We start from the raw sequence: 11,738 nt of genomic DNA, 5'->3' as shown, positions 1-11,738 counted from the left end.
TAATCAATCACGTAAGACGCACAGCTAACCAATCACACTCTTTATTTCTTGATATTGGCCCGCCCTATTTCTATACCAGAAGGAAGTGCGGCACCTTAGTGATCCCGAGTTTAGCCCGAGAGTTGCTCACGTGACCGAGATCTCACATGACGTAGGCGCTCACGTGACCAAACGCTTACGTGAGCAGAAGTAGTTCTGGTCGTCGTCTACCGTCTCGCTATAGCCGTTTGAGGGAAGAAGGAAGGAAAATTACCCGGTATCGTTAGAGGTTGGTGTGTGGGTGGGAACTGGGGATTCGGGGATGGTGATGTTGAAGACCAAAGCGAGGTCCGGGAGCCGCCTCCGCCTTTTTCGATCTCTGTTTTCCCCTCCCCCCCGCTCCCCCTTCCCCCACCCCCTCATCTCAGTGCCGGGAAGCCGCCTTCTCTGCGCCTGGTGGGGAAATGGTGGACGTTTGTGACTGTGTGTATGTTTTTGTACATCTGTTTGTCTGGGCAAGTATCAGGGAACCCCCAAGAGGAACCGTAAGGCGAAAAAGGTTTGAAAACTATGGTCCTGAATTAGGACAAACAGATATTGAGACCAGTGGTCTGAGTGCTGGTCCATCCATTTAGGCACTCAGTCTACTGTTTAATTGTGTGTCGGTAGAGGCCTCAAGTGAATTAAGTCAGTAGAGTCACATCTAGGCAAATGCTGCGTGCCTAACTGAGACGCCCAATAAATTTACTTGAGTATTTGAATAACGTTAATCTTTGTGCTTATAACAGTAATTACATGTTGAATTTTTATCATTTGAAAAATAACAGTATACTTCGTAAATTTTAAACATAAACGTAATTCGTGACTACTCAACCTTATGTCATAAAGTTTTTTTTTAAAGTATGTATATAACACACATAAATACACAAAAATATTAACTCGCAAATGGAGTCCTAGTTCCACTTCAGGCAAGAGTTCCTGTGGCCTTCCCAGGAGTTGTGAGCAAGCGGGACCTCCAACCACTACAGAGGGGCTGTTAAGCTGTAGAGTGCTTTAGGAGGATTCGTTATCCCACAGATGATCTGTCACTGAGACCTAAGGAATGTTTGTAGGAAGACTGTTTTTACTAGAGTTGCAGGAACATAATGGGCAATTAGTAAATGTTTTAATTGAATCCTCAGTGTGGTTTTATGGCAGTTATTACACTTTGAACTTTCTTTCCAAGAGGCCGAATGTTCCCAGACCACATCAGATAAGCTATCCACATCCAAAGTTAAGAAAATTTTATAAAATTTGCCATCCCAAATCCCAGAAATCAAATATTTTGATTTGTTTTGTTACTTTTTTTCTGAAGTAAAAGTAATGTCTCTGTGGAAAATTGCACACCAAAAATTTAAAAAATGAAAAAAAAAACCACACCCATAAACCTACCCCTTAGAGTAGTCACTATAAACATTTGACATATCCCTCATACATATTTTTAACTTTGTTATTTTTAATTCCAGTACACTGAGTTTAAATAATTAAAACTGTATTGAACTATATAGTATAAAAAGTGAAAGTCCCACTTCATTCCTCCTACTTTTCAGTTGTTATTTCCCTCCAAAAAAAGTTTATATTACATACTCATAGGTCGTTTTACACAATTACATACATGCTTATATTTTAATATAAGTAGCATCATACTATACATATTCTTTAATGCATTTTGGATATCTTTCTAGGTCAGGGAAAATAGATTTTTTATTTAAATGGCTTCAGAGCATTCCATTTTGAGGATACAATATAATTCATTCTGCCATTTTATTGATGGTTACTTTCTACCATTACAGTGCTACAGCAAACATTTTTGTAAGTAGTTTTGTTGACCAGATTACTGGAAGGAATCCTAGCAGAGTCAAAGGGTATGTGAATATTTTTTTTACATAGTTGAGATTATAAAATAGCTGTGATCTTGGATGATTTAAGATTATAACATAAGTTATTCTCATGTTAAATATATTTATAACTTTTTATAACTTTTACTTAAATGTGTAGTACTCTATTTTTCTTTTTTTTTTTAAAGATGTTTTTTAGTTGTGGATGCATACAATACCTTTATTTATTTGTTTTTATTTTTTATGTGGTGCTGGGGATGGAACCCAGTGCCTCACACATACTAGGCAAGTGTTCTACCACTGAGCCACAACCCCAGTCCCTCTATTTTTCTTAATACCTTTCAAAGAATATATAGTTTCACAAATATTGGTCTAAATTTCAGTTCATTTCTGTAAGGTATGTAACCTGAAGTGGACTGTCAGAAGGTGTAATAAATATTACCAAATAGCTTTCCAGAATACTGTTACTACTTTTCACTTTTCTAGCAGTATATTGGTTTATGAACCCCTGAATAGTATTAACTGTCACTATTTAATTTCCATTATCTTGGTGGGTGAAAAATGGTGATTAATTCTGGTTTTAGCTTGATTTCTGACAATTGATGGAATTTGAACATTTTCCAGACTCCTCTCCTGTATCTTAAAACTGTATTCCTCTTGTAGTTAATCTGTTATCAAGTCCTACAGATTCTACTTTTTAAATATATTATCTTTTCCCTTCTCAGGGCTGTTCCTTTACTGAATCTCTTAACATATCCAAGTAACCATTCTGACTAATCTCCTGCGTTTCACCTAGACCCCCTCCTGTGTGAGTGCCACACTGTTGCCTGGGTGATCTGTCTGAAAGGGTTTATGACATCACTCCTCTGTTTAAAACCCCATAGGAGGCCCTTAGCATTTGTATATCAAATCAGGCCTTTGGGATCTGATCTCCACTTTGCCATCTTTTCTTATTTTGACTCCTCCTATTTTATGCTCTGTCAGATTTTTAAAAAATTATTTATGAATCTCTGAACGGGTTAGGTATCTGTTTCATTTAACGATTCTGCCTCCAACTGATAGAGTTGACCAACTAGTCCGTTCTTTATACTACTATCTTTACATCTGCAGAGTTCTGTCATAGCAGGTATAATGTATATTTGCACTTACATATTTAATGAAGACTGTCCCTGTAGGACCATAAACTCTTTCTGGGCCTATTGATTCTTGTATGCCAGAGATAAGTACTGGACCTGGCACCTAAAAATATGTTTGGATGCATAAATTCCTAGTAATGTCTTTTTACTGTTTATCTCTTAGGCCTTAATATTTCCCTGATTTTATTGATTGGCATACATTCTGTATATAATAAGGATATTAATTTATTTCTTCCAGGAATCTTCTCATGTTTTGTTTTTTAATCTTTTAATAAGTTTTTCATTTTTATGTAATCAGATATGGCCATATTTTTTGTCGTCCACTTTCACTAATTTTTTTCTGTTAATTTTTGAAGCCTTTTAATTTTCTATGATGTTTATATACACAGAAAGAACATACAGAGGTATCCAAAGGGAAAAAAATCCCCTGAAACAAAAAGTTCTATAATCCTAACACTCAGAAATTATCACCATTAAAGGTATCTGACACTAGGCATTGAATAAATAATTGCTGAATGAATGAGTTAAAAATTTGGTGCAGTCTTTTTTGTTTATATGGATTTTTTTAAATGCTACTAGTGTAATTTAATTGTTTGCTTTTTTTCCTTTTACTATGTTGTAAATGTTTTTCCATGACAGTACTCTTCTAATTTTCTTTTCAGCCACATTGAAATTGCATTGAGCCAAGCTTGCCACCAAGAGCCCAAGAGTCACCATGATGCTGAGCACTGAAGGCAGGGAGGGGTTCGTGGTGAAGGTCAGGGGCCTACCCTGGTCCTGCTCAGCTGATGAAGTGATGCGCTTCTTCTCTGATTGTAAAATCCAAAATGGCACATCAGGTATTCGTTTCATCTACACCAGAGAAGGCAGACCAAGTGGTGAAGCATTTGTTGAACTTGAATCTGAAGATGAAGTGAAATTGGCTTTGAAGAAGGACAGAGAAACCATGGGACATAGATATGTTGAAGTATTCAAGTCCAACAGTGTTGAAATGGATTGGGTGTTGAAGCATACAGGTCCGAATAGTCCTGATACTGCCAACGATGGCTTCGTCCGGCTTAGAGGACTCCCATTTGGCTGTAGCAAGGAAGAGATTGTTCAGTTCTTTTCAGGGTTGGAAATTGTGCCAAATGGGATGACACTGCCGGTGGACTTTCAGGGGCGGAGCACAGGGGAGGCTTTTGTGCAGTTTGCTTCACAGGAGATAGCTGAAAAGGCCTTAAAGAAACACAAGGAAAGGATAGGGCACAGGTACATTGAAATCTTCAAGAGTAGCAGAGCTGAAGTCCGAACCCATTATGACCCCCCTCGAAAGCTCATGGCTATGCAGCGACCAGGTCCTTATGATAGGCCAGGAGCTGGCAGAGGATATAATAGCATTGGCAGAGGAGCTGGTTTTGAGAGGATGAGGCGGGGGGCATATGGTGGAGGGTATGGAGGCTATGATGACTATGGTGGCTATAATGACGGGTATGGCTTTGGGTCTGATAGATTTGGAAGAGACCTCAATTATTGTTTCTCAGGAATGTCAGATCACAGATATGGAGATGGTGGGTCCAGTTTCCAGAGCACCACAGGGCATTGTGTACACATGAGGGGGTTACCTTACAGAGCCACTGAGAATGATATTTACAATTTTTTCTCCCCTCTTAACCCCATGAGAGTACACATTGAAATTGGACCAGATGGCAGGGTTACTGGTGAGGCAGATGTTGAATTTGCTACTCATGAAGATGCCGTGGCAGCTATGGCAAAAGATAAAGCTAATATGCAACACAGATATGTGGAGCTCTTTTTGAACTCTACTGCAGGAACAAGTGGAGGGGCTTATGATCACAGCTATGTAGAACTCTTTTTGAATTCTACAGCAGGGGCAAGTGGTGGTGCTTATGGTAGCCAAATGATGGGAGGGATGGGCTTATCCAACCAGTCTAGTTATGGGGGTCCTGCTAGCCAGCAGCTGAGTGGTGGTTATGGAGGTGGTTATGGTGGTCAGAGCAGTATGAGTGGTTATGACCAAGTTCTGCAGGAAAACTCCAGTGACTATCAGTCAAACCTTGCTTAGGTAGAGAGCACTAAACGGCTACTACAGAAATAAAAGCTGTGCATTTATGGGAGCTGAATAGAATGGGAGGGATGTCTAGTATATCCAGTATGATTGGTAAATGGGAAATAAAATTGATTCTGATCACTCTTGGTCAGCTTTCTTTCCTTTCTTCCTTTCTCTTTTTTAAGAAAACCAACAAAAGTTAAGTTTAACAGTTTTGCATTACAGGCTTGTGATTCATGCTTACTGTAAAGTGGAAGTCAAGATTGTTTTCAAACTTTAAGCTCAGTAAATTTGAACACTGAAACATTCATCTAGGAAGTAATAACAAAGTTCAGTATTGACCATAACTGTTAAAACAACTTTCAGCTTTCCTCAAGTTAGTTATGTTGTAGGAGTGTACCTAAGCAGTAAGCATATTTAGGTTAAAGCAGTTTCACTTATGTTAAATGTTGCTCTTATACCACAATACATTGAAAACTTCAGATGCATGTTGAGAAACATGCTTTTCTGTAAAACTCAAATATAGGAGCTGTGTCTACGATTCAAAGTGAAAACATTTGGCATGTTTGTTAATTCTAGCTTTTGATTTAATAATCTGTAAGGCACGTGAGTGTACACTTTTACTTTTTTTTTTTTAAGATCTGGGACAATTTTGAGCTGTAATACCAATACTTTAGGAGTTTGGTCATGTTATTTGTATGAAATTCTAAGGCTTTGATTTAAATATTTCCTTGTATTGTGATTTCCATTTAGATGTATTGTACTAAGTGAAACTTGTTAAATAAATCTTCCTTTTAAAAACTGGAAAAATAATCTTGTATAGCTTGATTTTTTTTTTACATTGTTCTATTATACGGGCACATTAATTGACTTAAAATCCTCTGCCATTGAAATTTAAGTTTTTAATTTTAAACTACAGATAATACATAAGCTTTTAAATGTATACATCATTGTATATATTATTACTAAGATAGATTCCTAGAAGTAGACTTGATTAGTCAAAGATAAACACATTTTTAAAACTTTTGATTTGTCTTACCAGAAAGGTTAAAACTCCCTGGTAAAAACTCCACAGGTAGTGCATGCTTTATTATTCCCCCCAATACCCTGGGTTTTTTTTTTTTTTTGTTTGTTTGTTTGTTTGTTTGTTTTTGGTACCAGGGATGTATCCCAGGGGTGCTTAACCACTGAGCCACATCATCAGCCCTTTTTACGTTTTATTTTGAGACAGGGTCCCACTAAGTTGTTTAGGGCCTAAGTTGCTGAGGCTAGCTTTGATGGTATTATTTTTTTTTGTGGGGCAGGTACTGAGAATTGAACTCAGGGGCACTGGACCACTGAGCCACACCCCCAACCCTTGAGGTTGGCTTTTAACTTTTCATCCTCCTACCTCAGCCTCCCAAGCTGCCGGGATTACAGGCATTTGCTACCATGCCTGGCTCTATACCCTCTATAACAATGTACATTATTAATTTTGATCTGTGCCAGTTTGTTAGTTAAAAGTGATATCCTATTGCTATTTTAATTTGTATTTTTTGATTAATATTAAGGTCAAACATTTTCCTGTTTCTAAACATTACCATTTCCATAGGACTCGTAGAGACTCTACCATTAAACCACCCCTTACTTTCAGGTTTTTCGAGGGCATCTAAGCTTGTTTTAAACCAGTGATTCTCCAACTTCATTATGCATCAGCATCATTTTTTAATATTTATTTTTTACTTATAGGCATACACAATATCTTTATACTTAATGCGGTGCTGAACATCGAACTCAGTGCCTCATGCATGTTAGGCGAGCGCTCTACCACTGAGCCACACCCCCAGCCCCTCAGCATCATTTTTTAAAAAAATATTTTTGTTTTAGTTGTAGTTGGACACAATACCTTTATTTTATTTTTATGTGGTGCTGAGGATCGAACCCAGTGCCCTGCACGAGCTAGGCAAGCACTCTGAGCCACAACCCCAGCCCACATCAGCATCATTTTTAGGACCTATTAAAACATTGCTGGGTTCCGTCCTTGGAAGTTTCTAAGTAGTGGCACCCAAGAATATGCTGATACTGCCAGTCTCAAGACCATGTTTTGAGACTTGTCACAGTTCTCCAGCTGCTAAAGGTCCAACACTAAAAGAGCATGATCCCTTTATGCCTTCCTTTTGTTTCCTGTAGCAAGTAGTTTATAAATTTCTTTTAAATTATAAGCCATATATTATTTATGATATCTTGGACCTCACAGGATTTCAAGTTGTCATTTTGGCCCCTTTGGGGGTATCTTAAATTTCTGTTCAGATCACAGTGGTTTTTAGCCAGCTGCATGGAACTACTACAGTTATCTGTAGATCTTCTGAGTATCTTGGAATTAGGCTGTTATCCTCGGGCTGTTTAAGCCTGGAACCAGAGAAATACCCTGAGATATGAATCAAATAGCAGATACCACCTAACCCCATTTTATTCAGGGAAATTTCATTGAGTACTATTTCTAGAAAAACCTTCAAACTGAAGATGCAGTGGGAGATTTGAGATTCTCTGATGATTTATAATTTCTGTAGTAGTTAGTTGCCAGGAGCCAGGCATAGTGGCACACACCTATAATCCCAGCAACTTGGGAGGTTGAGGCAGGAGGATTGTAAGTTTGAGGTCAGCCTGGGCAATTTAGGGAGACCTTGTCTCAAAAGACAAAAGGCTAGGAATGTAGCTCAGTGTTAAAGCAACCCTGGGTTCAATCCTCAGTACCACAAAACAAAACACAATATAGACAACAGTTGGCAGGAATGAAAAAAAAATCTGTTTTGACTCTTATTGAGCCAGTTATCTTGCTCTTCTAAGTGCTTTTCTCTGAGGGTAAACTAGTAGATGTTTTTGCTTTTCGCGTTGTTGAATTAATTTTCCAGAAGTTTCTTTTAAGTATGAGCAAGGATTCTCAAGTTAACCACTAGATGTCACCCTACCCCAGTAAAAGATAGGCTGAATCCTAAAATCATAGGTGTTTGTTTCTTTGCTGGTTAAGAAAAGCTCAATGGCTCTAGGAAGCAAAGGAAAGAGAACCTGGAGGTCACTGGTCAGTACTAGAGCTCTACAAAGGAACAGTACTGGGTGGATGGCAGTAGGGATCCCTGTGCACAGGTGCATGCACACACACAGGCACATCCTGTCACCACTGGTAATCTGACAAAGCTAGCACTACCCAGGGGAGTATTCTAGGAGGTAAAGTGGGCAACCCACCCACGCTGGGAACCACTGAGTCAAGAGATTCATTTTAGACTGCATGAACTACCGGGCAGGATCAAGCAAAAAATAGGCAGCCTCAGTAATTGTGGCCTAGGGGAGTCTCCACTGGTGGATAGCTCCTGCTAATTGTTCTCACAGTGTGGTTTGTGGGTCAACAGCAGCAGCACAATCTGGGGCCTCATTAGTAATGCAAATTATGAAGATGCAGCCCAGATGGACTAAATCAATTTCTGGGGGTGGAGCCCAGCAAGCATGGCACATATGTGCCTCATCTCAGCAAATTGGTAAGAAAATGCACTGCAAAAAACTTATAAATCAAATTCTTTTTCCTTCAGGGAGAATTCTCAGCCCTATCAGTAAAAATGAATGTTTCTTCAGGATAGGCCTGAAGGGCAATTGCAAAACAGCTGCTGATGGAATAAAACTTAAGTTGCTGAGCCTGATATCAGGCTGGGAGTGTCACAAGAGCCCTTTCATAACCTGCTCCCACATTGATTGCAATTCAATCTTGTGAATGCAAAGCAGGCACATCCATAGGGTCACCATATTATCAGGGTGCAGGGCCTCACTGAGGAGGTGAGGAGTTAGGTTATGCCTGTCCTTGGAGCCTGTGTATGGTCAGTACAGACCTATGCAGAGAACATACTTGGCTTCAGCCCTCTGACAGAGGTTAGGCTTCTGAAAGAAGAGATGGGCACTGAGAGACAACATCTGAGAATCATCATGACATTCAGTAATTATTTTCTGAACCATTTATCTATTCTAATGCTCTATCTGACCAATTTGTTAGTGTTACAAAGAACTTGACAGAGGCGACACCATTTTGAAAAATATCCCATCTTAGAACAAGAATCACCTCACTCTGAGTCAGCCTGACCTAAACCCCAGACAATACTCCCTTGTCATGCAAAGAAAACCCAAACACTCCATCATTATAAGAAAGGAAATTGTTATCTGGGACTGAAATTCTGAAAACTTCTGGTTTCTTATGAAAACATATGGACTCTTTCCTAACAACTCCCTAGCAATGGTCTAACCGCATGCCCCACTCACCAATATCTACCCCAGGCTGTAAGCAGAGGACAGGTTTCAGTCTCTACTGGGCCTGGCCTCCACAGGGCCCCCCTTTTGTGGGTTTATCCGGAATAAACATGTGTTACTGTTGAGCCACCTCTCCCATTTCCTTCTTTACTTACAGTTAGGATATCTACTTGGACACCAATAGGGCCTGTTTATAGAGTTGTTTCTCTCCCTCCTTCTTCCTGTTCCCCTTCCTTTGAACAAGGCCTGTTTATGTTACACAAGTTGTTATGTTTCATTGTTAAACCCACTTTAGAGATAATGAAACTCGGTTTTGGGGAAGGTGGGAATCAACTAACTTGGGGGAAAGAAGCAGGATGCTGGGGGGGGGAGGTAGAAATCATTTATGGAGCAAGGAAGAGAAGGACATCTTTTGGATCCACATGGGATGATGTAAAGGTAGAGGCGCCCTGTGACCTGTGGGGTGTGGGTGGCGGTGACAACAGTGGAACCTGCACCTCCTCTCTCACTCCCTAGCCAGCAGTCCCCTTTCTCTACCGCTATCCCACAAAAGAGGACGAGAAAGGGGGAGGGCCGAGAGAGTTTGGTAAGAAATCCTCTCTCCGCTCCCTTCAGGATTTCTAGAGGCCCTCGAACAGCTCTCTCTCCAACCCCCAGGATATTTTGTTTCAGGCAAAGGGACCGAGAAGAGGCTGCCGGGAAATGGCGGCTACGACTAGGCGGGGGCTCACGCTGGCGGCAACGGCAAATGGGGAGTGGTCAGCGTGGTGAATGGCGGTGTCGGTGGGGGAGAGGAAGAGGACTCTGGTGTTAGCACAGCTTGGAGAGGGAAGGTAATCACTTTTGTCAACCACTGCCTGGTGTCAGAAAAGGCCTGGATACCTAATTACCTCGCACTTCTTCCCAGGCCCTTCTTGCTCCTTTTAGTCCCACTGGGCGCCACGAAGTGGGGAGACGGTAAGAAGCGGCGGAACCTTGCGACAGGAAAAGGGAAGGGAGGACCCTGGGCTCTCCTCGCGTCCTGTTTGTGCCAGGCGCCTACTCAGATGGTTTTCTCCGACTGATCCCCTCGCGGGAAGGGCGTCTCCAAGAGCAGCCCCGGGAGCTTTTGCTAGGAGGCAACGCAGCTACCTCACTCCGGCAGAGAGTGCTGCTTTGACCTACGCAGAGGTACTTACTTGTCTGGTACACAATAGGTGCTGGATCCATGTTTACTTTCATTGGAATGTTGTTACAATTTTTATGCCTTGAGATTAATCTTTACCTTCTGTTCCAGAAACCCTCAATGCTGACTGGATCAAGGACTAACAGCTCACCAACTGTCACAACACTATATTGGAACTTTATTTGTGATTTTTTTGTTTTTGTTTGTTTTTTGGTACTGGGGATTGAACCCAGGGGTACTTTACAACTGAGTGACATCCCCAACCTTTTTTTATTTTTTATTTTGAGATAGAGCCTTGCTAAATTGCTGAGGCTTGCCTCGAATATGTGATCCTCCTACCCCAATTTCCCAAGTCATTGAGATTACAGGCATGCACCATGCCTGGCCATATTGGAACTTCAAAAAGTTCTCGAAACATATTAGTTATTTTGTTTACTTCTCTCTCATATTACTTTCCTTTTCATTTCTATTTAATTTTTTTTTTTTTGCAGCAAATTCTTAAAATGTCTTCTTATATCCTCTCTTTGTTGACCCTCATTCCCTCTTTAGTCCACGCTGATTTGTCTTCTCTATATCTTTTTTTTTTTTTTTTTTTTTGGTACCATGGTTTGAACCCCAGAGTGCTTAACCACTGAACCACATCCCCAACCTTTTTTATTTTTTATTTGGAGACAGGATCTCACTAAGTCACTTAGGGCCTCACTAAATTGCTGAGGCAGGTTTTGATCTTGGAATCCTTCTGCTTCAGCCTCCCAAGCTGCATTATTTAACATGTAGTGGTTTTGATTTTTGCTTGTCCACTTAGTTTAGTCCTGTGTGTGTGTGTGTGTGTGTGTGTGTGTATGTGTGTATGTGTGTGGTGGTGGTAGTGGTGGTGGTGGTTCTGGGACTAGAACCCAGGGCTTCTGGCAATCTACCCATTTGCTTTATGACTAAGCTACACCCCCACTCATTTTGTGCTTAGATGAAAGTGATGGCCTTGCCTTGTATGTGTGGCCCTGAGTTCAATCCCAAGCACTGCAAAAACAAATGAAAAAACAAAACCTATATGGGGTGGCTAATTCATCTTCCAATTCTTTATAGCTGATCACCTTGACCTGACTCTAGTAACAGTCCCCCTTTTGTTGATAGCTCCTCATAGTAGTCTTCCATCTACTGACCCACTTACTCAACTTCTTGTCTATAAATCAAAGTTTATCATTATTGCATTTGGAATTGAGCTCAGTTGTATACTGAAGTATCTTTTCCTCTATTATAATAGT

The 11,738-nt window shown here is 40.4% G+C and overlaps 1 protein-coding gene and 1 long non-coding RNA gene across 3 annotated transcripts; both read left to right on the top strand.

Moving 5' to 3' along the window:
• The first annotated feature begins 145 nt into the window (after window positions 1–145).
• Hnrnph2 (heterogeneous nuclear ribonucleoprotein H2) lies at window positions 146–5,204 on the top strand. 2 transcript variants are annotated; one of them, XM_077106326.1, is made up of 2 exons: window positions 146–268; window positions 3,655–5,204. In XM_077106326.1, exon 2 carries the CDS (start codon window positions 3,708–3,710, stop codon window positions 5,055–5,057), a length of 1,350 nt encoding a protein of 449 aa, XP_076962441.1. In that variant the 5' UTR covers window positions 146–268; window positions 3,655–3,707; the 3' UTR covers window positions 5,058–5,204. The 2 variants fall into 2 exon arrangements, with proteins under 2 accessions (XP_076962441.1, XP_076962442.1); XM_077106327.1 differs by having other exon boundaries at window positions 151–256.
• Window positions 5,205–9,937: 4,733 nt separating this feature from the next.
• On the top strand, window positions 9,938–10,651 carry LOC143639036 (uncharacterized). Its single transcript, XR_013154655.1, has 3 exons — window positions 9,938–10,144; window positions 10,219–10,481; window positions 10,588–10,651. It is a non-coding gene; the product is annotated as an uncharacterized LOC143639036 (long non-coding RNA).
• The last annotated feature ends 1,087 nt before the right edge of the window (window positions 10,652–11,738 follow it).

Source organism: Callospermophilus lateralis, chromosome X, assembly GCF_048772815.1.
Source record: "Callospermophilus lateralis isolate mCalLat2 chromosome X, mCalLat2.hap1, whole genome shotgun sequence".
Classification (NCBI taxonomy): Eukaryota; Metazoa; Chordata; class Mammalia; order Rodentia; family Sciuridae; genus Callospermophilus; species Callospermophilus lateralis.
This window is presented reverse-complemented; position numbering and strand designations above follow the sequence as displayed.